The following is a 26,003-nucleotide window of genomic DNA, read 5'->3' as shown; positions in this document are numbered from 1 at the left end:
GGTGTAAAGTCATTTATCTGTGGGATCCATATCTTGAGAGTCTGTATTAGTGTGAGGTCTCGGTGAGCTTCTTTACTGGCCTCTCAGTCTGTTGTTTGTTGTGCGTTGGTCTTTCATGTTGAGATGTTCTTCTACCGGGTCTGGTATGCTGATCTTTAATGCTTCATTGAAATTAGGTAGATCGTCCAGGTTCTTATACACAGCAGTGGCGCCCCCCCTCATGGCTATAACGCTTACTGGGAAGCCCCATCTGTATGGGATGTCCTGTTCCCTGAGGGCTGATGTGATAAAGTGCAGGTTTCTTCTTTTCTGCAGCGTAGTAGGGCTCAGATCCGTGAAGACCTGTATGTGATTGCCTGCATGCGTGATCTTCTGTTTTTGCTTCGCGTGGAGGAGGATGTTTTCTTTATCTTTGAAATTAAGCAGTTTCAGAATTATATCTCGGGTGGGGGGGGCCTTAGGCGGAGGCTTGGTTCTCAATGCTCTGTGTGCTCTTTCTATTTTAACATTTGGTGCGCTGTTAGTGCCTTTTATTGTTCTGAACAGATCTTGTAGGCAGCCCTCTATAGCGGACGGTTGTACTGATTCTGGAATGCAGCGTATGCGAAAATTATTACGCCTGCCCCTATTGTCTAGGTCTTCTACTTTTTCCAGCAAGTGGTGTATGGTTTCTTGCTGATCATATACCATTTTTGATATGTGTTGTACATCATTGCTTGTAGTATTGTGGTGTTCTTCTAGAGCTGAAACTCTGCTGTTTACCTTTGATATGTCCTTTTTTAGCTCCCCATACCAGCTGTTGACCTCCCCTACTATTTCTTTAATATCTTCTTTCGTACATAAAGAGTTAATGTCCTCCTTTGTCAGGATTTGGGGTGTGCTTGGCATGGGGAGTGGTTGCTGTTTGTTTGTTTGTTCTGTGTTTTTTGTAGGTTCCATTTTCTGGGCACTGCTGGTCAATTCTTGAGATTTTCAATACTGCTGTATAGGCTTAGAATGTTTCTCAGGCTTATTTGACCTGCGGCCTGGCATGACCAGTGTTGGGGGTAAATGGTAGTTTTTCTCTTTAGTTTCACCGTTTTCTGTTGCCCCTTATCTATCTATGTATATTAAGGTGTTTTTTGTATTGTTTTTTTCTTTTTCTTTTTGTATTATTAAAATAGGTCCCCTGGACCGTTTTGTGTCTATGAGGCTTCACCCCCTGTCACAATTCCTATTGTGTCGCACCTCGTGCTGTCTGCAAGGTTTAGTGGCCCAGCTGCACTTGAATCTCTGCCTCCGGGTGCCGTGCTGTCTCTTTACACACTTGCCTTCCGGCAAATGCTTGTGTGTAGAGATGGCCTGGTGTGCCGATCTCGCTCGTGGGGCAGTGCTGGTAGATGGCTGCTGGGTCTGTTTGTCTTCAGACTGTGCACTCTACCCAACTGCGCTGTTGCGGTTTGGCCTCAGATGCAGTCTGCTTCTATGTTCCGGGAGCTCCCTTTGCCAATTACGGTGGGGGTAATATGTTATGCGAGGCTGGCCCCTGTTATCTCTGCACCATATGGTGCCTTTTTGGCGCAAGTATTATTATTCTATTAGGCTAATTTTATAGAGTCTGGGTAGTGGGGCCTAGGAGCTGATGATTCAGCCGGCCATCTCCCTGCATGTCCAAGCTCTGCCCCCCGTCACTTTAGGTTTTTATATCCAATAGGATTTGATTCTTGTTTTTTTTTTATTGATGGTTTTGGATACATTGATTTTGTTATATTTTTTTTCTAAAAGATTTTATTTTATTATGCACCCTGGGGTATGTGAGTTTTTAGATTTTCCTGTTTGTAATTAATTTATTAATGTATTATTTGACGGAAAATTCATAGAGGTAACATCTTAATATCTTCCCTTTTTGGCTAATTTTATTATTATGATTCCTCAGGGGGGTATGTTGCGTATTTCCTTTATTTAAAGTTTACCTAAACAAACCTGAAATGATTTATTGGATAGAAGACAGAGCAAAAACTAAATTTTAAACGTGGAGAATGATCCCCCTATACAACCAATAATTGAAGAGGAGAGAATACAGCCAATAACATTATTGCATTATATGTCCCAAGATGCTGCTTATTTGTTTATAGCTAAATCTAACTTTCACTGTGAATAAGATCATAAAACAAAGGCGCCTCCTAGTGTGATATAGTAGATGTAAAAAGGATAAAATAAATGCCAAATGGATACTCACAAGTGGAGCAGCACCCAATTGTGCTAAATGGGGCAGACTGGGAACTTGCAGTGTCCCAGCTCACTGTTGCAGCATTAATACCGGTGTCCCGATGTCCTCAGTGAATAAAAAATAGGGGGGAGACACTTGGCTTTTTATATAATAGGATAGACATGGCTACATTGCACTCCTATAGTCTATATTGGTACATTCTATGAAATGTATACATATTATATAAACCATACTTCTTCATGTCTACACATTCACACAACACAAATATTATTAGATTAATAATATTTTAGATACACTAATTGCTCCTATTAGTATTATATTTTAGAAAGTTACACATTTATAATTTTTATATTCTTGTTTCACCACATACCAGCACATAAGTCTCATACATATCACTTAATGGATCATTTATCTTAATATATTCATTAAAACACATAATGTATAAAATATATATACACTGAATCACTTATCACCATTTTTATATATTTCAGCACTATTAAATTAAACAGCCGTTTGATTCATACTAAACACCACTTTGTTTTTTAATTATGTACACTGATTAGATTTTGACATTCACCAATGAGCTAGAATAAGATGGTATATTAATTTCATCTATCACATAGTAATCACTGAATCATAATGATCTTCTATATTTTAGGAGATTTAGCGTATTATATGTAGGTAACATAGCTTCACACATACAAAAGCAAGTCACTTTAGCACCAACAGACATAGGCTCTCTATAGAAGGGGCGGGTGGAATGTATCTGACTAGTCACGTGCTTAAGTTGTAATTTGACGGCACTAGCCCTAATAGGTCTTCTATCTGTTTGATGTGACGTACACAGAACTCTCTTCCATTTGTTATTAGAGGCAACTCAGAGCCGTCATTATCAAAACCGCTCATAGAACATCTAGGTATTCTAATTTCAGTGATAGTTTCACATCGTAATTCATAAATCTGTGAAAAGCGGATTTGTTGATTTGTTGTTGTTTTTTTTGTTTTTTACCTGGTCCAATAATGAGTGTAATAATAAACTCAGTGGTAAGTAAAAAATCTTTACATTGTTATACAATATAGTATGGATTAAACAGCAAGTCAACTTATATGGCTTTATCCAGCAATAACGAATAGACAGAGATTTTTTACAATCAAAAGGTAATAAAAGGTGATTGGATATATGCACAATAATGAACATTAATAGGATATTTTAGGATTAACATCTAAACACAAAATATAATACGGTTCCAAACAGAAGTATTTTTGATGGGTCATATATAAATTATAAAATATATTGTGTTGACATGATACTCCCATTTGGGTATTATTTAAAGTTGTCATTAAATGATGCCTATATATGTGTTTGTAATAATTGTGTATCAGAGTTTGACTTGATGTCAGATTTTTAGAAATAGGCTGACCACACCCCCAGTATCTTGAATGGGACTAATTAAGTTCCCTTACACCTGAGAGGTGTGCCTGCCAATAGAAGATAGGGATTGGTCATTTGTTATATTTAAGCCAGTACTCTCATTATGTGAACAGAAGCCTGAGGAAACAGACAGCAGTCTGAGAAACGCGTTGCATTTTGTTCTTTTATGTGTCAGAGACATATGGTTGGCATCTGAATTTTATATACCATTAAATTGTGGGAGGGTTTTAACTTCTACTGAGATTCTGAGCCTATTTTTTATTCACTGAGGACATCGGGACACCGGTATTAACGCTGCAACAGTGAGCTGGGACACTGCAAGTTCCCAGTCTGCCCCATTTAGCACAATTGGGTGCTGCTCCACTTGTGAGTATCCATTTGGCATTTATTTTATCCTTTTTACATCTACTATATCACACTAGGAGGCGCCTTTGTTTTATGATCTTATTCACAGTGAAAGTTAGATTTAGCTATAAACAAATAAGCAGCATATTGGGACATATAATGCAATAATGTTATTGGCTGTTTTCTCTCCTCTTCAATTATTGGTTGTATAGGGGGATCATTCTCCACGTTTAAAATTTAGTTTTTGCTCTGTCTTCTATCCAATAAATCATTACAGGTTTGTTTAGGTAAACTTTAAATAAAGGAAATACGCAACATACCCCCCTGAGGAATCATAATAATAAAATTAGCCAAAAAGGGAAGATATTAAGATGTTACCTCTAAGAATTTGAGATTCTGAGCCTATTTTTTATTCACTGAGGACATCGGGGACCAGCTATTAACGCTGCAACAGTGAGCTGGGACACTGCAAGTTCCCAGTCTGCCCCATTTAGCACAATTGGGTGCTGCTCCAATTGTGAGTATCCATTTGGCATTTATTTTATCCTTTTTACATCTGCTATATCACACTAGGAGGCGCCTTTGTTTTGTGATCTTATTCACAGTGAAAGTTTGTATCCTGACCGTTTTCCTGGCAAAGAGCTGACTCCAGATTTGGTGTGATCAACACAGGATCTACTGTCTGAACAAAGCATTAAGTTAATACTAACTTCAAGAGGACTCTTACACCTTTGGATCCATTTAAGGACTAGCATCGTGAACAGATAAGAGACTCTAGCACTATCTGTGCAAATACTCATTACTATACTGTCTAATAACATATTCTATATGTAGAATAATGTTCATCCCCTACAGCTATTAGTGTGTGTTTAGTGGTCAAATTTATTCATGCATTTTTTATATTGGAATTTATTCTATTGTCGTATATGTTTATTTACTTTGCTCCTCCTAAAGTTGACACTTAGGGGCCTATTTATCAAGCCGTCAACCGCAAATACGCTGGAATTCCGCAGCGTAATTGTGGCGAGCCTGATTCTTTATCAAAGCCTACAGACCGGCAAAAGTAGAATTTTGTGACGTAACATACGATCCACCGGTCTCAGTCCGACACAGATCGATGGTTACGTCACTACAGATGTTCTGAATACAAATTCGGCACTGTCTGACTACTTTTGCTAGTTATCAAATTTCTACCAGGTACGCTCGCCACTATTCCGGCCCAGCGCACCTGGTTTTCAATTCGCCGCCCTGGAGGCCGCAAATGCCATAGGAATCAAAGGGAGTCTGAAAGCAGTGAAAGCTCATGTTTGCTGCTGCCCGATATCCCATTGATTCCTATGGGAGAATAAAAGTTACGTTTACACCTAACACCCTAACATGAACCCCGAGTCTAAACACCCCTAATCTGCCGCCCCAACACCGTCCCCACCTAAGTAAAAGTTATTAACCCCTATCCCGCCGCAACTAAATAAAGTTATTAACTCCTAAACCCCTGGCCTCCCACATCACTAGCACTTACTAAACCTATTAACCCCTAAACCGCCAGCACCCCACATCACCATAAACTAAATTAACTATTAACCCCTAAACCTAACAACCCGCTAACCTTACATTAAATATTAACTCATCCCTATCTTATAATAAATTTAAACTTACCTTTAGATTTAAATTAAACTATATTAAACTATTAATTAACCTACCCTAACTATTATCCTACAATTACATTAAACTATATTAAATTAATAATTAACCTACCCTAACTATTATACTAACATTACATTAAACTATATTAAATTAATAATTAACCTACCCTAACATTTATAATAAAATTACCTTAAACTACAAATTAAATTAAATATATTATATATTTAAACACTTTTAAAAAAATAACAAACACTAAGTTACACAAAAATAGATACTAAGTTACAAAAAATAAAAAAGAAATTATCAAAGCTTTAAACTAATTACACCTAATCTAAGGGTCCTATGAAAATAAAAAAGCCCCCCAAAATAAAATTAAAACCCTAGCCTACAATAAACTACAAATAGCCCTTAAAAGGGCCTTTTGCGGGACATTGCCCCAAAGTAATCAGCTCTTTTACCTGTAAAAAAAATACAAATACCCCCCAACAGTAAAACCTTCCCCCCACACAACATACCCCCCAAATAAAACCCTAACTACAAAAAATCTAAGCTCCCCATTGCCCTGAAAAGGGCATTTGGATGGGCATTGCCCTTAAAAGGGCATTTAGCTCTTTTGCAGCCCCAAACCCTAATCTAAAAATAAAACCCACCCAATAAACCCTTAAAAAATCCTAACACCAGCGCTACGGAATTTGGCGGCGCTATACAAATAAATGATAATAATAATAATAATAACACTAACCCCTGAAGATCGACTTACAGTTTTGAAGATCCGACATCCATCCTCCAAGAAGCCGGGAGAAGTCTTCATCGAAGCGGCAAGAAGTCCTCCAAGAAGCCGGCCGAAGTCTTCATCCAAGCCCGCAGAAGTCTTCACCCAGACAGCATCTTCTATCTTCATCCATCCGGCGCGGAGCGGGTCCATCTTCAAGACATCCGACGCGGAGCATCCTCTTCTTCCGACGGACTAACGACGAATGAAGGTTCCTTTAAATGACGTTATCCAAGATGGCGTCCCTTAGATTCCGATTGGCTGATAGAATTCTATCAGCCAATCGGAATTAAGGTTGAAAAAATCCTATTGGCTGTTGCAATCAGCCAATAGGATTGAACTTCAATCCTATTGGCTGATCCAATCAGCCAATACAATTGAGCTTGCATTCTACTTTTGTATTGTTTTTTACAGGTAAAAGAGCTGATTACTTTAGGGCAATGCCCAGCAAAAGGTCCTTTAAGGGCTATTTGTAGTTTATTGTAGGCTAGGGTTTTTTTATTTTGGGGGGGCTTTTTTATTTTCATAGGGCTCTTAGATTAGGTGTAATTAGTTTAAAGCTTTGATCATTTCTTTTTTTCTTTTTTGTAACTTAGGCCTAGATTTAGAGTTTTTTCGGTAACGACCCGCGTAGCTAACGCTGGCTTTTTTCTGGTCGCACCTTTTAAATACCTCTGGTATTGAGAGTTCACAGAATGGCTGCGTTAGGCTCCAAAAAGGGAGCGTACAGGCATATTTAACGCCACTGCAACTCTCGATACCAGAGTTGCTTACGGACGCGGCCAGCTTCAAAAACGTGCTCGTGCACAATTCCCCCATAGAAAACAATGGGGCTGTTTGAGCTGAAAAAAAACCTAACACCTGCAAAAAAGCCGCGTTCAGCTCCTAACGCAGCCCCATTGTTTGCTATGGGGAAACACTTCCTACGTCTGCACCTAACACTCTAACATGTACCCCGAGTCTAAACACCCCTAACCTTACATTTATTAACCCCTAATCTGCCGCCCCCGCTATCGCTGACCCCTGCATATTATTTTTAACCCCTAATCTGCCGCTCCGTAAACCGCCGCTACTTACATTATCCCTATGTACCCCTAATCTGCTGTCCCTAACATTGCCGACCCCTATATTATATTTATTAACCCCTAATCTACCCCCCACAACGTCCCCTCCACCTGCCTACACTTATTAACCCCTAATTTGCCAAGCGGACCGCACCGCTATTATAATAAAGTTATTAACCCCTAATCCACCTCACTAACCCTATAATAAATAGTATTAACCCCTAATCTGCCCTCCCTAACATCGCCAACACCTAACTTCAAACATTAACCCCTAATCTGCCGACTGGAGCTCACCGCTATTCTAATAAATGTATTAACCCCTAAAGCTAAGTCTAACCCTAACACTAACACCCCCTAACTTAAATATAATTTAAATCTAACAAAATTAATTAACTCTTATTAAATAAATTATTCCTATTTAAAGCTAAATACTTACCTGCAAAATACATCCTAATATAGCTACAATATAAATTATAATTATATTATAGCTATTTTAGGATTTATATTTATTTTACAGGTAACTTTGTATTTATTTTAACCAGGTACAATAGCTATTAAATAGTTAAGAACTATTTAATAGCTAAAATAGTTAAAATAATTACAAAATTACCTGTAAAATAAATCCTAACCTAAGTTACAATTAAACCTAACACTAGACTATCAATAAATTAATTAAATACAATACCTACAATTATCTACAATTAAACCTAACACTACACTATCAATAAATGAATTAAATACAATATCTACAAATAAATACAATTAAATAAACTAACTAAAGTACAAAAAAATAAAAAAGAACTAAGTTACAAAAAATAAAAAATATTTATAAACATTAGAAAAATATTACAACAATTTTAAACTAATTACACCTACTCTAAGCCCCCTAATAAAATAACAAAGCCCCACAAAATAAAAAAATGCCCTACCCTATTCTAAATTACAAAAGTTCAAAGCTCTTTTACCTTACCAGCCCTGAACAGGGCCCTTTGCGGGGCATGCCCCAAGAAATTCAGCTCTTTTGCCTGTAAAAAAACACATACAATACCCCCCCCCCAACATTACAACCCACCACCCACATACCCCTAATCTAACCCAAACCCCCCTTAAATAAACCTAACACTAAGCCCCTGAAGATCTTCCTACCTTATCTTCACCTCACCGGGTATCACCGATCCGTCCTGGCTCCAAAATCTTCATCCAAGCCCAAGCGGGTGCTAGACATCCATCATCCGACGGCTGAAGAAGTCCAGAAGAGGGTCCAAAGTCTTCATCCTATCCGGGAAGAAGAGTAGATCCGGACCGGCAACCATCTTCCAAGCGGCATCTTCTATCTTCATCCGATGAGGACCGGCTCCATCGTGAAGACCTCCAGCGCGGACCCATCTTCTTCCGACGACGTCCAACTGAAGAATGACGGTTCCTTTAAGGGACGTCATCCAAGATGGCGTCCCTCGAATTCCGATTGGCTGATAGGATTCTATCAGCCAATCGGAATTAAGGTAGGAAAATTCTGATTGGCTGATGGAATCAGCCAATCAGAATCAAGTTCAATCCGATTGGCTGATCCGATCAGCCAATCAGATTGAGCTTGCATTCTATTGACTGTTCCGATCTTAGGTTAGGATTTATTTTACAGGTAATTTTGTAATTATTTTAACTATTTTAGCTATTAAATAGTTCTTAACTATTTAATAGCTCTTGTACCTGGTTAAAATCAATACAAAGTTACCTGTAAAATAAATATAAATCCTAAAATAGCTATAATATAATTATAATTTATATTGTAGCTATATTAGGGTTTATTTTACAGGTAAGTATTTAGCTTTAAATAGGAATAATTTATTTAATAAGAGGTAATTTATTTCGTTAGATTTAAATTATATTTAACTTAGGGGGGTGTTAGGGTTAGGGTTAGACTTAGCTTTAGGGGTTAATCCATTTATTACAGTAGCGACGAGATTCGGTCGGCAGATTAGGGGTTAATAATTGAAGTTAGGTGTTGGCGATGTTAGGGAGGGCAGTTTAGGGGTTAATACTATTTATTATAGGGTTATTGAGGCGGGAGTGAGGCGGATTAGGGGTTAATAACTTTATTATAGTAGCGGTGCGGTCCGCTCGGCAGATTAGGGGTTAATAAGTGTAGGCAGGTGGAGGCGACGTTGAGGGGGGCAGATTAGGGGTTAATAAATATAATATAGGGGTCGGCGGTGTTAGGGGCAGCAGATTAGGGGTACATAAGTATAACGTAGATGGCGGTCTGCAGATTAGGGGTTAATTATTGTAGGTAGCTGGCGGCGACGTTGTGGGGGGCAGGTTAGGGGTTAATAAATATAATATAGGGGTCGGCGGTGTTAGGGGCAGCACATTAGGGGTACATAAGTATAACGTAGGTGGCGGTCGGCAGATTAGGGGTTAAAAAAATGTAATCGAGTGGCGGCGATGTGGGGAGACCTCGGTTTAGGGGTACATAGGTAGTTTATGGGTGTTAGTGTACTTTAGAGCACAGTAGTTAAGAGCTTTATGAACCGGCGTTAGCCCAGAAAGCTCTTAACTACTGACTTTTTTCTGCGGCTGGAGTTTTGTCGTTAGAATTCTAACGCTCACTTCAGACACGACTCTAAATACCGGAGTTAGAAAGATCCCATTGAAAAGATAGGATACCCAATTGATGTAAGGGGATCTGCGGTATAGAAAAGTCGCGGCTGAAAAGTGAGCTTTAGACCCTTTCCTGACTGACTCCAAATACCGGCGGTAGCCTAAAACCAGCGTTAGGAGCCTCTAACGCTGGTTTTCACGGCTACCGCCAAACTCTAAATCTAGGCCTTAGTGTTTATTTTTTTGTGTAACTTAGAGTTTGTTATTTTTTTGTAACTTAGTTTTTTGTAACTTTGTAATTTTTTAATGTAGATTAATCATTAATTTAATAAAGTTTAATGTAATTTTATTATAATAGTTAGGGTAGGTTAATTATTAATTTAATATAGTTTAATGTAATTTTATTATAATAGTTAGGGTAGATTAATTAATAGTTTAAAGGGACAGTCTACACCTATATTTACGTTAGCCCATACCTTAGATTGTGTTCCGATTGTCATAACTCACCCCTTCAACCCCAATGAGTCTGCTTCAAAAACGGAGTTATTCGAAATCAAAAGTTTGATTTCAATCTTACAATTGGCCGACCAGTTCTGCCTATAAACTACATCACAGACTGTCTCCAATCAAACACTACAATCAAAAGTTGATCACTGATTAAAAATCGGTCTTGCGCTTTCGTTGTTTCGCGCATGCGCACCAGCAGAGGAACAAAAAATCTGGAACAAAAGCATATTTTCAATTTGCACACAACCATAGGTTTGGTTAATTGCCAGCTGTGCAGACGGACTTCCGTTTACTCACTTCCGTAAAGGTGCTCATGCGTGTTTAGACGGTAATTACGTCAGTGGCTGCTACGTGCATGAGTATGAGCTACAAAGAGAAGACGAGTTCAAGGTAGGAGGAGAAGGGATTGGGCGGAGTTTGTCGGCCATTTGTAACGATTGAAATCAAACTTTTGATTTTGAATAACTCCGTTTTTGAAGCAGACTCATTGGGGTTGAAGGGGTGAGTTATGACAATCGGAACACAATCTAAGGTATGGGCTAACGTTAATATAGGTGTAGACTGTCCCTTTAATATAGTTTAATGTAATTTTAAAGGTAAGTTTAAATTTATTATAAGATACGGATGAGTTCATATTTAATATAAAGTTAGCGAGTTGTTAGGTTTAGGGGTTAATAGGTTAATTTAGTTTATGGCGATGTTGGGTCTGGCGGGTTTAGGGGTTAATACATTTATTTGGTTGCGGTGGGCTCCGGGAGCGGCAGGATAGGGGTTAATAACTTTATGTAGGTGGCGGCGGTGTAGGGGGCAGCAGATTAGGGGTTAATAAGTATAATGTAGGTGGCGGTGGGCTCCGGGAGTGGAGGAATAGGGGTTAATAAGTTTATTAGAGTGGCGGTGGGCTCCTGGAGCGGTGGTTTAGGGGTTAATACGTTTATTTAGTTGCGGCGGGGTCCCGGAGCGGCGGTATAGGAGTTAAACAGTTTATTATAGTGTGGGTGTTTAGTGACAGTATACAAATAAAGCTGGGAAAAAGCCGAAGAGCAGCAAGATCGATGACTGTTAGTTAACAACAGTCCGCTGCTCATCGCCCCGTACTTGGTGCGCGGCTTTTTGACAGCTTTTTTGTTAAATATGGAGAGCATATTCAGGTCCGCAGCAGTGATGTTAGGCGATGGCAGGCGAGCGTATAAGTGCCGGCGAATGCAGCACAGTTGGCGGGTTGATAAATAGGCCCCTTATTGTGTTCAGCAAGTATTTCTGAAACCTATAGCTAAATCTAGCAAGACTATAAATTCATTTTTTATAATATTTGTGAAATATTTTTCAAAAATAATTTATTCTTTCTCAATATTTTTTTTTTTTTTTTTATACTTTTATTTTATTGAGGTATAGTTTTGGCGGCCAAACATAGTATTACAACATAATGAAAGTACATTCCAATTAAACAGGATTAAACATAAGAGTTGCATATGCAATGAACACAATCCACTGACATCATGCCATGAAGCTAATAAACGTTACAATTGCTATGAAAAGGAACACACATATTGAAGCTAGGCTCATGAGTATGTCTACCGCATATGCAGTGAGCAGTGTCTATTATTTCCATAGGCCTAGATTTAGAGTTCGGCGGTAGCCGTCAAAACCAGCGTTAGAGGCTCCTAACGCTGGTTTTGGGCGCCCGCTGGTATTTGGAGTCAGTGATTAAAGGGTCTAACGCTCACTTTTCAGCCGCGACTTTTCCATACCGCAGATCCCCCTACGCCATTTGCGTAGCCTATCTTTTCAATGGGATCTTTCTAACGCTGGTATTTAGAGTCGTTTCTGCAGTGAGCGTTAGAGCTCTAACGACAAGATTCCAGCCGCCTGAAAATAGCAGGAGTTAAGAGCTTTCTGGCTAACGCCGGTTTATAAAGCTCTTAACTACCAATTGGGTATCCTATCTTTTCAATGGGATCTTTCTAACTCCGGTATTTAGAGTCGTGTCTGAAGTGAGCGTTAGAATTCTAACGACAAAACTCCAGCCGCAGAAAAAAGTCAGTAGTTAAGAGCTTTCTGGGCTAACGCCGGTTCATAAAGCTCTTAACTACTGTGCTCTAAAGTACACTAACACCCATAAACTACCTATGTACCCCTAAACCGAGGTCCCCCCACACTGCCGCCACTCGATTAAAATTTTTAACCCCTAATCTGCCGACCGCCACCTACGTTATATTTATGTACCCCTAATCTGCTGCCCCTAACCCCGCCGACCCCTGTATTATATTTATTAACCCCTAACCTGCCCCCCACAACGTCGCCGCCAGCTACTTACAATAATTAACCCCTAATCTTCCGACCGCAAATCGCCGCCACCTACGTTATCCCTATGTACCCCTAATCTGCTGCCCCTAACACCGCCGACCCCTATATTATATTTATTAACCCCTAATCTGCCCCCCTCAACGTCGCCGACACCTGCCTACACTTATTAACCCCTAATCTGCCGAGCGGACCTGAGCGCTACTATAATAAAGTTATTAACCCCTAATCCGCCTCACTAACCCTATCATAAATAGTATTAACCCCTAATCTGCCCTCCCTAACATCGCCGACACCTACCTTCAATTATTAACCCCTAAACTTCCGATCGGAGCTCACCGCTATTCTAATAAATGGATTAACCCCTAAAGCTAAGTCTAACCCTAACACTAACACCCCCCTAAGTTAAATATAATTTTTATCTAACGAAATAAATTAACTCTTATTAAATAACTTATTCCTATTTAAAGCTAAATACTTACCTGTAAAATAAATCCTAATATAGCTACAATATAAATTATAATTATATTATAGCTATTTTAGGATTAATATTTATTTTACAGGCAACTTTGTAATTATTTTAACCAGGTACAATAGCTATTAAATAGTTAAGAACTATTTAATAGTTACCTAGTTAAAATAATAACAAATTTACCTGTAAAATAAATCCTAACCTAAGTTATAATTAAACCTAACACTACCCTATCAATAAAATAATTAAATAAACTACCTACAATTACCTACAATTAACCTAACACTACACTATCAATAAATTAATTAAACAGGCATGCCCCAAGAATTTCAGCTCTTTTGCCTGTAAAAGAATAAATACAATACCCCCCCCCCCCAACATTACAACCCACCACCCACATACCCCTAATCTAACCCAAACCCCCCTTAAATCAGCCAATCAGATTTAAGTTCAATCCTATTGGCTGATCCAATCAGCCAATCAGATTGAGCTCGCATTCTATTGGCTGTTCCGATCAGCCAATAGAATGCGAGCTCAATCTGATTGGCTGATGGGATTGGCCAATCGGATTGAACTTGATTCTGATTGGCTGATTCCATCAGCCAATCAGAAAATTCCTACCTTAATTCCGATTGGCTGATAGAATCCTATCAGCCAATCGGAATTCGAGGGACGCCATCTTGGATGACGTCCCTTAAAGGAACCGTCATTAGTCGGGAGACATCGGAAGAAGAGGATGGATCCGCGTCGCCTGCTTCAAGATGGACCCGCTCCGCACCGGATGGAAGAAGATCGAAGATGCCGCTTGGAGAAGATGTTTGCCGGTCCGGATGTCCTCTTCTTGCCGGATAGGAGGAAGACTTTGGAGCACCGGATTATGGATCCCCAACCCCCGCTTGGGTTGGATGAAGATCTTGGAGCCAGGACGGATCGGTGATACCTGGATGGTGAAGACAAGGTAGGAAGATCTTCAGGGGCTTAGTGTTAGGTTTATTTAAGGGGGGTTTGGGTTAGATTAGGGGTATGTGGGTGGTGGGTTGTAATGTTGGGGGGGGGGTATTGTATTTATTCTTTTACAGGCAAAAGAGCTGAAATTCTTGGGGCATGCCCCGCAAAGGGCCCTGTTCAGGGCTGGTAAGGTAAAAGAGCTTGTAACTTTTTTAATTTAGAATAGGGTAGGGAATTTTTTATTTTGGGGGGCTTTGTTATTTTATTAGGGGGCTTAGAGTAGGTGTAATTAGTTTAAAATTGTTGTAATATTTTTCTTATGTTTGTAAATATTTTTTTATTTTCTGTAACTTAGTTCTTTTTTATTTTTTGTACTTTAGCTAGTTTATTTAATTGTATTTATTTGTAGCAATTGTGTTTAATTTATTTATTGATAGTGTAGTGTTAGGTTAATTGTAGGTAATTGTAGGTAGTTTATTTAATTATTTTATTGATAGGGTAGTGTTAGGTTTAATTATAACTTAGGTTAGGATTTATTTTACAGGTAAATTTGTTATTATTTTAACTAGGTAACTATTAAATAGTTCTTAACTATTTAATAGCTATTGTACCTGGTTAAAATAATTACAAAGTTGCCTGTAAAATAAATATTAATCCTAAAATAGCTATAATATAATTATAATTTATATTGTAGCTATATTAGGATTTATTTTACAGGTAAGTATTTAGCTTTAAATAGGAATAAGTTATTTAATAAGAGTTAATTTATTTCGTTAGATAAAAATTATATTTAACTTAGGGGGGTGTTAGTGTTAGGGTTAGACTTAGCTTTAGGGGTTAATCCATTTATTAGAATAGCGGTGAGCTCCGATCGGAAGTTTAGGGGTTAATAATTGAAGGTAGGTGTCGGCGATGTTAGGGAGGGCAGATTAGGGGTTAATACTATTTATGATAGGGTTAGTGAGGCGGATTAGGGGTTAATAACTTTATTATAGTAGCGCTCAGGTCCGCTCGGCAGATTAGGGGTTAATAAGTGTAGGCAGGTGGAGGCGACGTTGTGGGGGGCAGATTAGGGGTTAATAAATATAACATAGGGGTCGGCGATGTTAGGGCAGCAGATTAGGGGTACATAGGGATAACGTAGGTGGCGGCGTTTTACGGAGCGGCAGATTAGGGGTTAAAAGTGTAATGCAGGGGTCAGCGATAGCGTGGGCGGCAGATTAGGGGTTAATAAGTGTAAGGCTAGGGGTGTTTAGACTCGGGGTACATGTTAGAGTGTTAGGTGCAGACGTAGGAAGTGTTTCCCCATAGGAAACAATGGGGCTGCGTTAGGAGCTGAACGCTGCTTTTTTGCAGGTGTTAGGTTTTTTTTCAGCTCAAACAGCCCCATTGTTTCCTATGGGAGAATCGTGCACGAGCACGTTTTTGATGCCGGCCGCGTCCGTAAGCAGCTCTGGTATCGAGAGTTGCATTTGCGGTAAAAATGCTCTACGCTCCTTTTTTGGAGCCTAACGCAGCATTTGTTTGAACTCTCGATACCAGAGTTAAATTTATGGTGCGGCCAGAAAAAAACCCGCGGAGCGTTAACAGCCCTTTTACCGCCGAACTCTAAATCTAGGCCTCAGTGTGGAGCCAAGGATACAAACATTTACTAAAAACTATTCAACAGCACGCCAATGTTGTTTCTAAACCTTCTTATTTATGTGGAAAGGCCACTCTTGGACCCTACCTCGAATGCAGTAAATGGCACTTACAGAAGGTTACTTTAGCTGGAAGAGACCACTCATGGATCTCATAGTCTAAACCTCATTTTTTAGTTTTGTCTTGCTTTTTGACATATAATAGTTTAACAAGGTGGGATAACGTCAAACAAATTACAAATAGGACTCTGCCTTGCATGTAGCCAAGATATGCCATTTAAATGCTGGGTAAAATATTAGGCTACACTGAAACTTGGATATTACCACTATGTGTTTATGTATTATAAGGGTTGGGAGATAGCAAGTAAGTACTTTTTAACATTTAACAGGTTAATAGGATGGTGTAGTAATGGGAAAATTTTGTAGATAGGACTCTGCCTTACACGTAATCGAGAAATACTATTTAAATACTAAGGAGAATATAAAACTACTCTGAAACTTGGGGATTACAACCATGTAAGGATATATTGCAAGGATGGGTAGGTTGGAGGAAGCTATATGTAAAACAGAAAGAGCTGCTCTATATGGTAATTCCTTAGAACCAATCCACAAATGAATAACATGTACATATAGTAAATGAGGATCCCACTACAGTATATCTATGATAGAGAGCTACATACTTCTAAGCTGATTACTGCATTTAAATGAATAAATAAAAAATAGATGCGCCATCTCGGCCGCTGACGACGCATCATTAACAAGAACAAATATAGATGCAACCAGACATTGTGACAAAAATATAAATATCAATTAGGAAAGAGGGTAAATGTTAACACTCTTAATGTAAGGATGAACCTAAGTACATACTGTGGAGCAGTAAATAAGACCCAAAGAAACAATGCAGTAGACCTGCAAACCTACAGTAAATGATCCTTAAATGGCTATATGTGTGTTACAAGAGTGCATTGCTAAAGTGGGACTACGACTGTGATTTACAGAGAATAAGGTATTATGTTGCTAGGCTTAACATCTATATGAACACAGTAAGGATTAATGCGATAATACATTGCATATTGTGAAACATCAAATAAATCATAAACAGTGTTAGGGATCTGCGATCTGTGAACGGATTGTATGAAAAAAGATAGGCAAAATGACCCATCTGGGCTTTAGCAGACACATGCTTATACTAACGCTAGATCCTCTTATCATATACATTAGTGACCAGTCCGGTGCGTAAGGGGAGAGAGGATAACAATGTCTCAGGATGGGCTTAGCAAACCTGTACCGGTAGTGATACCGAGTCTCCCCTGCTTACTCCGCAAAAATCTCCAAAGGCAGTCCTGTGCCAATTAAGTGTTGCATTAAGTGTTGCCCGCCGGGATCCCAATCTAGGCTCAGCAGAGTTGTATAAAAGCAGGCACCTGAAATGCAGGGAGTCTGTAGGGTGTGCGCTGCTTTTAATTGTGCAGGATTGTTGGTCTGAGTACAGTTCTCTGTTAATGACCCTCTGGAGGCATATTTTACAAGTAACTGTTGCGCAGCAAAGCTTAAGCCTATTATGCTGTCCTCCGTTCCTACCGCAGGGTGTATGTCTTGGATCTGCCAGGGTGCAATTGATTGTCCCATTCTATCAGTGGAGAACACATGTGAATCCCTTTTAAGAGTGTTCCAAGGCTGAGTTGGGTCATGCTTTATGATTGTAGTCTCCTCTGTCGTGGATAGAGCTGTGTGGATCTCCGTGTAGTTCCCAAAGTGCTTTACCGGCTCTGCAGGCCTGCAAACACGTCCTCCATAGTGATACCGGAGGTGAGAGGTAGGCGCCGGGGCCCCAAAACGCCACCCCCCCCTCCTTCCATCTCGGCAGGCTTAGGATGAAATAATTGTGGGACCGGGCTACTGCTACAAACATATGTTAGGCTATTTAGTGTATCCACAAGAGCAGCATAGTGACCATCAATCAGGTTGCATATCTCCCCTAATAAATAGTAGGGTATCTCCATGATATGTATGTAGTGGTGTTCCTTTGGCAGACGAATGATACACAAGAGTTCCAGCAATGTCTTGTAATCGGCACTGCGTGCCTCCTAATGACAAGGCCCAAGTGTGCCTCGCTGGGGGGTGTAAAAAAAAGGCCTCAACCTTCCACTGTGCTCCAGGAGCTCAAAACTGCAGATATCTCGTCGATGTTGGGCTCAACAGATGCAGGTTGTTAAGTGAGATGAGAATCTATTAGTATATCCAGTGATTGAGCTATTTAGAAAGTTAGTTCAATTAGAGATGGATAAAATGCAGGAGCAGTATGGAATTATGCAGCCCATCATGGCTGCCACCCGGAAGTTCCCCCTCTCAATATTTTTTTGATTAAAGGAACGTTGTTTATGGTTGGAAAGCATACACAAACCAATAGCTTGCCTATTTTTTTTATTATTATTATTTTTATAGGAGCAGCTCTTTGACTCAGATTGCTGTTGTGCTGGCATTCATGCTTTTGTGCTATTGAGGGCTAGATTTATCAAGCCCCTGCGGCATCAAGTTCTCACAAGAACTTGCTCGCCGCGATTTATCAAGCAGCGGTCACCAGATCGCTGCTTCCCTAACATCTTCGCCACATCTATTCTGGCGAAATTCAATATCCTCGGTCGAGTACGACCGAGGAGATTGACAGCTCCTGCCCGCGCGTGATTGGCTGTGCGCGGGCAGGGGGCGGGATTGCACGCGAGCGTAAAATTGCGCTTGTGTGCAATGTTAATTACCTGCGGGTAATTGCGCCCCGCCACAGGCGAGCTGAGGCGTACAGGGGCGCGTATACGCGCCGCTGTACGCCTCAGGGTTGATAAATCTAGCCCAAAGTATCACAATTAGTTATCTATGTCTTGAATCACCAACATGTAATCACTTTGGTTTATTTGACAGATGTGGTCAGCATGAGAATGTATGAAGACATGAAGAAGGAAATTCAGAACATCTGGCAAGAATTAAATCATCTGAAAGAACAACAGGCACTGCAGATACGTAAGCTTGCAATAGATTGCCCCATTTTCTTTTATAAGTTAACATACACTGAAAATGGCCTCTTAAATGGACTTTAATTTACCATAAAATGTTTAGACATAGTGAAAACACGTTTGCAGTGTACATTCATTATATATTTTTCCTGTGTTACCTGTAATTTACCTCTCAAAGATTTTTTTTTCACTCTTGCCCTAGAGAGGTTGAAGAGCATCCTACCCTACAACATTTTACTCAGAGATTGAATAGTGCAGGCGCTCATCTATATTTGTCCCTAATTGGTTTCATTAAAGGGATAGAGCACAAAATGTTTAACAAATTTCCAATTTACTTGAATGATCAATTTTGCTTAGTTCTCTCTGTATACTTTGTTAAAAAGAGTCATCCTAGGTGAACTGAGGAGCGGTCACGTGTCTTTCTTTAGCCATCTTGTAGCAGTGTTTGCAACATTGTTTAAAGCAATGTTATATATAGCTACAAACACTGCTCCCATAGACTGCTGTAGACATGTGCACGCTCCTAAGCTCCTATCAGCCTACCTAGGTTTATTTGATAATATAAGTAAATTAGAAAGTTTACTTTTGACTTTACTGGCCCTTTAAACTAAATGAACTGAACATATTTATGAGGTTTCTCGAGGAGTACAGTATGTTTCATGCTTCCAAAACAGTGCACATTTTTCAAGGAAAATTACAGTTTTAAATGTTTTTAAAATATTTACTTTGTATTGGATCGTGTGCAATTTAGTAGATAACTGCTGATATATGCAGAAGCAGCCCTAGTGTTAGGCCAAATATGCGGCCACCTAATGCCCAGTTATCTTTTTTTTTTATCCTGGGCCAGTTAGTTTTTGGTAGTGTTGCAGCTTTGTCCACCAGCACCCATGACACAAGTTCTCTGGCTGTCAATTGGATGCTCCTTCTTTCCATCGTAGTTCTTCCGGCCCACAGAGTGGAGTCTCATTGTAATCAGAAGGCACAAGGACACAGGAATCAATTAGCATGTAACAGGGACAAGAGGGCTACATCTAGTACCTCCTAAGCTCCCTCCCTGCAGCTCAATGCTTAACACAGCTTTTTAACATTTTCAAAACCAGAGGTGATAAACTACTGCAAACCCTAATCTTAAAGGGACAGTAAAGTCACAAAAAAATCTTTCATGATTTAAATAGGGCATGTAATTTAAAACAACTTTCCAATTTACTTTTATTACCAATTTTGCTTTGTCTCTTGGTATTCTTAGTTGAAAGCTAAATCTAGGAGGTTCATGTGCTATTTTCTTAGACCTTGAGGACTGCCTCTAAACGGAAAGCATTTTGACAGTTTTTCACCACTAGAGGGCGTTAGTTCATGTATTTCATATAGATAACATTGAGCTCCGGCACGTGAAGCTCCTAAGAGCAAGCACTGATTGGCTAAAAATAAATGTCTGTCAAAAGAACTTAAATAAGGGGGCAAGGTAATCACAGAGGTAAAAAGTATATAATTATAACTGTGTTGGTTATGCAAAATTGGGGAATGGGTAATAAAGGGATTATCTACCTTTTTAAACAACAAAAATTCTGGTGTTTACTGTCCGTTTAAGCTCTCTCCTCTCTGCCCTCCTCGCATGCTTTCCCCACTCTCCTCTTCTTTTTGTTGTCTTTCTTTTTAAATTTTCTCTCTCTCCCTCCCACCCCTCTTTCCACCCTCCTCTGTCTCCCCTTTCTTTCTCCCACTTTTCTCTCTCTATACTCTTTCTCTGCTGCTGTCTCTGTCTTCTAACCTTTCTCCCTCTTTTCCTTCTCTTTTTCACTCTTCTCTCCCCACCTCTCATCTCACTCCTTCCTCACTTATCTATACCTCCTTTTTTTTCTTCTCACTCTCTCTCACTCATCACTCTTTCTCTCTCGCTCTCTTTCTTTTCTCTCTCTTTCTCCCCCTCTCGTTCCCCTTCTTTTTCTCCCCACTCTTTCTATTCTCTTCTCTCATTGTCCTCTTGCTCTTCTCTCCTCTCCCTTTCACTCTCTCCCTGTTCTTTTCCCCAATATCTCTCATTTCTGTCTATCTCCGTCTCCCTTCTGTATCCATGCTTTCGCTCTCTTTTCATTCTATAGCCACTGTCTATATTCTATATCCACTTTCTTCCTTTTGCCTCTCTTTTATCTTCCCTACTCACACTTTTTCTTATTTTTTTTTGTCTTACCTTTTCACTCTCTTCTCTTACCCTCCCTCCTGCATTTCTCTGGTATATGTCTCTCTAACCCACTATCTCTCTCTACTCCAATTTCTCTCTCTACCTCTTCTCTTTCTGTCTCTCTTTTCCCACTTTCTCTATATCTCCACAATATTACTCAGATATTTGGTGTATGAGAACCCAAAAACATAAGTTATTATCTTAATAATGAAAACAGAAGGGATAGTCTTTTACACAACCTGGTATATAATACAGGAACATGTTTAATGGGTAATACAAATTAAACATAAGAGAAGCCTTATATATGAACTTTGTCCAACCGTCACTAACTTTTATATCATACATAATCAAATTATTTAAAGTTCCTTTCATTTATAGATCTCTCCTTTTTGTGAATGTTACAATCTCACCATACATTGAATCATATCTGTAAATAAACAACTAAGAAATATCAATCAAACCATAAACATATAATTTAAAATAACTGAACTCCAAGTATAAATCCAATATCATATATTGTTATATGTTTTATGAATACCTGTTTTATGAATAATTTTCTGTTGCAGATATCACTCTCCACAAATATTCACTTTAAATACAGATCCCTGGAAAATGTTTACACAATCCCTATTTATACATTAAATGTATTTGACAATTGTGCAGAAAAATACAAAGTGACCAGGCATGGCACTCATTATCTAAATAACATTAATATAATGTAATGTTCATTTGATAATTAATAATAAGTGCCCCTGAACTTGCAACCCCTGTCAGTCACATGCCCCATTAGATAAGATTCCTGGCCTTGCAGCTCCTCTGTCAGCCACTTACCCACATCATATCATACACTTTACCCTGTAGCCTCTCTGTAAACATCATGCTCACTTCAGGTGAGATCACTGGCACTGTAGCCCCTCTGTCAACCATGTACCCAGATAAACCAGGCTTAAAGCCCTACAGCCCCACTTTTATCCACATATCTAAATCATCTCAGACCCCTGGCCCTGCAGACCCTTTGTTAGCTACATGTTCACAACAGATCAGACCCTTGACCCTACAGTCCCACTGTCAGCCACATATCCACATCAGACAAAACCCTGGACCTGCCGCCCTTCAGTCAACCACCTAGTAATAGCCCACAATATTTCCAGGAAGTTATCTGGGAGAAGTGGACTGGGCAGAATCAGTGTGCCATTGGAAAGGTGATCTGGGAACATGGCTAGGAGATCATTGGTTTAATTTCATGAAACTTAAACATTTGTAAGTCAGGGAAAGCTGGAGGATGGATAGCAGAGCAGGGTTCCAATATAACAAAATTCATAATGGTTGGGTTCTCTGCACACATCAGACCCTAAATTAGATCCTGTACAGGGCCTTAACAGGGAAAGTGATTAGTAGGATACAGTGGGTATTGAAAATAATCACCCCCTTGAAAATAATCACATATTGTTGCTTTGCAGCCTAAAATAAAGACAGACAGTTTTTGTTTATCCAGTTGTAATTACTTTGTGCAACTTATAACATCCAAGTGAAAGATATAACACCAACATGTCAGGCAAAAATAAAGACAATTCAAAAAACAGAATCGCTGGGTTGGAAAAAGGATCACCCCACCTTTTGCTTTAATTACAGCCTGTTGGGATATTAGTCTGTTGGGATATGTCTCTACTAACTTTACACATCTAGACTGTGCAATATTTGCCAACTCTTCTTTGCAGAACTGCTCCAGTTCCGTTACATTTGATGGTGACCGTTTGTGGACTGCATTCTTCAAGTCATGCCACAGATATTCAATGGGGTTTAAGTCTTGGCTCTGACTAGGCCATGCAAGGACATTCACCTTTTTCTCCTTTAACCACTGTGTGGTAATTTTTGCTGTACGCTTTGGGTCATTTTCATGTTGGAATGTAAACCTTCTTCCCATTGACAACTTCCTGGCAGAGGGCAGCAGATTTTCCTCCAAAATGTGATGGTATTTTGCCCCATCTATTATTCCTTCTATCCTGACAAGTGCTCCAGTGCCTGCTGCATAGAAACACCCCCATAACAGGATATTACCACCTCAATGCTTTACTGTAGGTATGGTGTTATTTGTATGGTGAGCTGTATTGGATTTCCTCCAGACATATTGTTTGGTGTTGAGGCCAAATAATTCAATTTTAGTCTCATCTGACCATACCACCTTTTTACCTGTGTCCTCAGACTCTCTTAGTTGTGTTATGGCAAAGTTAATTCCTGACTGCATGTGGTCTTTCTTGAGGAGTGGCTTTTTTCTTGCAACCCTCCAATACAATCCACATTTGTGGAGAATTTGTGATATTGTTGTCACATGCACACAATGACCACTCTTTGTCATTAATTCCTGCAACTGCTTCAGAGTTGCTGTGGGTCTCTTGGTAGCCTCTCTGACCAGTTTCCTCCTAGTTCTTTCATCCAGTTTGGACCGACGTCCTGATCCAGAGAGGGTGTGTGTTGTACCAAATACCTTCCACTTCTTAATAATAGACTTCACTCTACGTCTAGGCATTGATAAAGCCTTTGATATTTTCTTGTATCATCTCCTGACTTGTGCCTGTCCACAACATTATCCTGGAGATCTTTTGACAGTGCCTTGCCACCCATAGTTGATTGTTTGCTTCAGTTCCACTACCAAGGACTGAGATGCACCAGGAAAGTTTTTTTCATGCTGAGCTAATCAATATGCCCACAGCTGATCACAGTTGAAGGTCAAATGGCTTTGTGTGTGCCGTTGAGAAGGTGATTAGCTACACCTGATTGAGTTTACAAGTAATTTTAGGAGGGGGTGATCCTTTTTCCAACTCAGTGATTCTGTTTTTGAATTGTCCTTATTTTTGCCTGACATGTTGGTGTTGTATCTTTCACTTGGATGTTATAAGTTGCACTGAGTAATTACAACTGGATAAACAAAATATGTGTCTGTCTTTACCTCAGGCTGCAAAGCAACAAAATGTGATTATTTTCAAGGGGGTGATTCTTTTCAATACACACTGTAGCTCTGTGTCTGGCTGCCATGTGACAAGAGCAGCACTGAGTCCAAGTGAGACATACACACATAACATTAGTTTCTGGCAAATTCTATCCTATCATTTTATAAGGAATCGTGAAACCAAAAATGTTTGAAAAAAAGAACAAAATAATTACTTTGGATTCATTAGAAAAAAAATATTTACTGTATCACTATTTCTTCATATTTTTTTATTGCAGTTTGTTTGAAGGGCTCAAAGATAAATGATAAGTGCTTCCTGGCTTTTTCGGAACCAAAGAACTACCATCAGGCCAGTGACACATGTATTGCACAAGGAGGGACACTCAGCACCCCAGCCAATGGAGATGAAAATGACTTTTTATACGAATATGCAAGGAAGACTATTGGTCCTAATTCAGAGATCTGGATTGGCATTAATGACATGGCAACTGAGGGAGTTTGGGTGGATATGACTGGGTCTGGTGTCTCATTTAAGCATTGGGAGACAGAAATAACCACTCAGCCTGATGGTGGGAAGCAGGAAAACTGTGCTTCTTTGTCAGCTGTAGCCATTGGCAAGTGGTTTGACCAAAACTGCAAAGCCGAATTGCCATTTGTGTGTCAATTCACAATTGTTTAACTCTTTTTTTGGTCTTTGTGTAAAATGCTAATGAGCATGGTCAGATTAAGACTCCAGCGACCCTTGGCAAGGTAGAACAACCCAAATATTCCATTCCCTCATCACCTAAACACCACTAAACCCTGTCTTATGACATTGTATATACATATAAACATATATAGATTGCATCATGAGGACTGCTGGATTACTTTGTGTTAAAGGGACATTAATCCCAGTTTTTTTTCTTTCATGGTTCAGATAGAACATGCAATTTTGAATAACTCAATTTATTTATTTCTATTATCTAATTTGTTTTATTCTCTTGGTATCCTTTGTTGAAAAATATTCCTAGGTAGGCTTAGAAGCTGCTTATTGGTCCCTCGACATGTATTCCTCTTGTCATTAGCTTTCAGCTAGTTCCTAGTAGTGCATAACTTCTCCTTCAACAAAGGATCCAAAAAATGAAGCAAATTAGATAATAGAAGTAAATTGGAAAGTTGTTTAAAATGGTATGTTCTATCTGAATCATGAAATAAAACATTTTTGAGTTCCATTTCCCTTTAATGTTTGGGGCCTTGGGTGGTTAACCTATTTACCAAGGTTATGGTCATTACATACATTATTCGGGGAAGAATATTGAATGCAAGCTCGCGCATTTGTGTTCCCAAATGAGATAACTAATGACCAAAATGCAATTCAAATTAAAATATATATTTGTATGGGACCTTATACATGTGCCTAGGTTCCCTATAGGTTAAATCAAACCCTGAATCTGGGTTTAACAGTAAGCACATAGCAAAATCTATGTAACTCTACTAAAAATAAAGCTTTTAGTCATTGTTCAAAGTAGTCTGTGATGGTTTATAAGCTAAATCCAAACTTCTACTGTCTTTCAGTAGAGCATATATATTTTTTTACACATTGTATAAAACCTTTAGCTAGTTGAAAGAAGGAATGTCAAATGCTATAATACAATATGTATGTTGCAAACAATAAAGTCTGCATTATATGTTTATATTTATTACACATTTGTCGTATATTGTTTCTGCTTACACAAAGAGCTGATTCTATTCATGGCTTTGAAAGTGTGCACCAGTGAGTATGTCACATAAGGATAATATTATAACAAGGTTGTAATTACCCAAATTGAGTTAAATATCACTTAATACTATCATATTCTATGTTCTGGGTGATCAACCTATCTGAAATAGGTCACTGTTGGCTGGTCTTTAATTACAAGGATAGAAAAATCAAAATTAAAGGGAAAATTTTCTTC

General features: G+C 39.1%; 1 protein-coding gene across 1 annotated transcript in view; it reads left to right on the top strand.

Annotated features, from left to right (window-relative positions):
* Positions 1 to 25,748, top strand: part of CLEC3B (C-type lectin domain family 3 member B) — a 70,892-nt gene extending 45,144 nt beyond the window's left edge. The window contains exons 2-3 of the mRNA XM_053714463.1: positions 18,852 to 18,950; positions 24,348 to 25,748. Coding sequence (XP_053570438.1) covers positions 18,852 to 18,950; positions 24,348 to 24,748 — 500 coding nt within the window. The 3' untranslated portion in view covers positions 24,749 to 25,748. The remainder of the gene's footprint in view (positions 1 to 18,851; positions 18,951 to 24,347) is intronic.
* Positions 25,749 to 26,003: the final 255 nt, after the last annotated feature.

The sequence above is a fragment of the Bombina bombina genome, chromosome 5, assembly GCF_027579735.1.
Source record: "Bombina bombina isolate aBomBom1 chromosome 5, aBomBom1.pri, whole genome shotgun sequence".
Lineage (NCBI taxonomy): Eukaryota > Metazoa > Chordata > Amphibia > Anura > Bombinatoridae > Bombina > Bombina bombina.
Note: the sequence above shows the minus strand (reverse complement) of the source record. Positions and strands in the feature narration are given on the sequence as shown.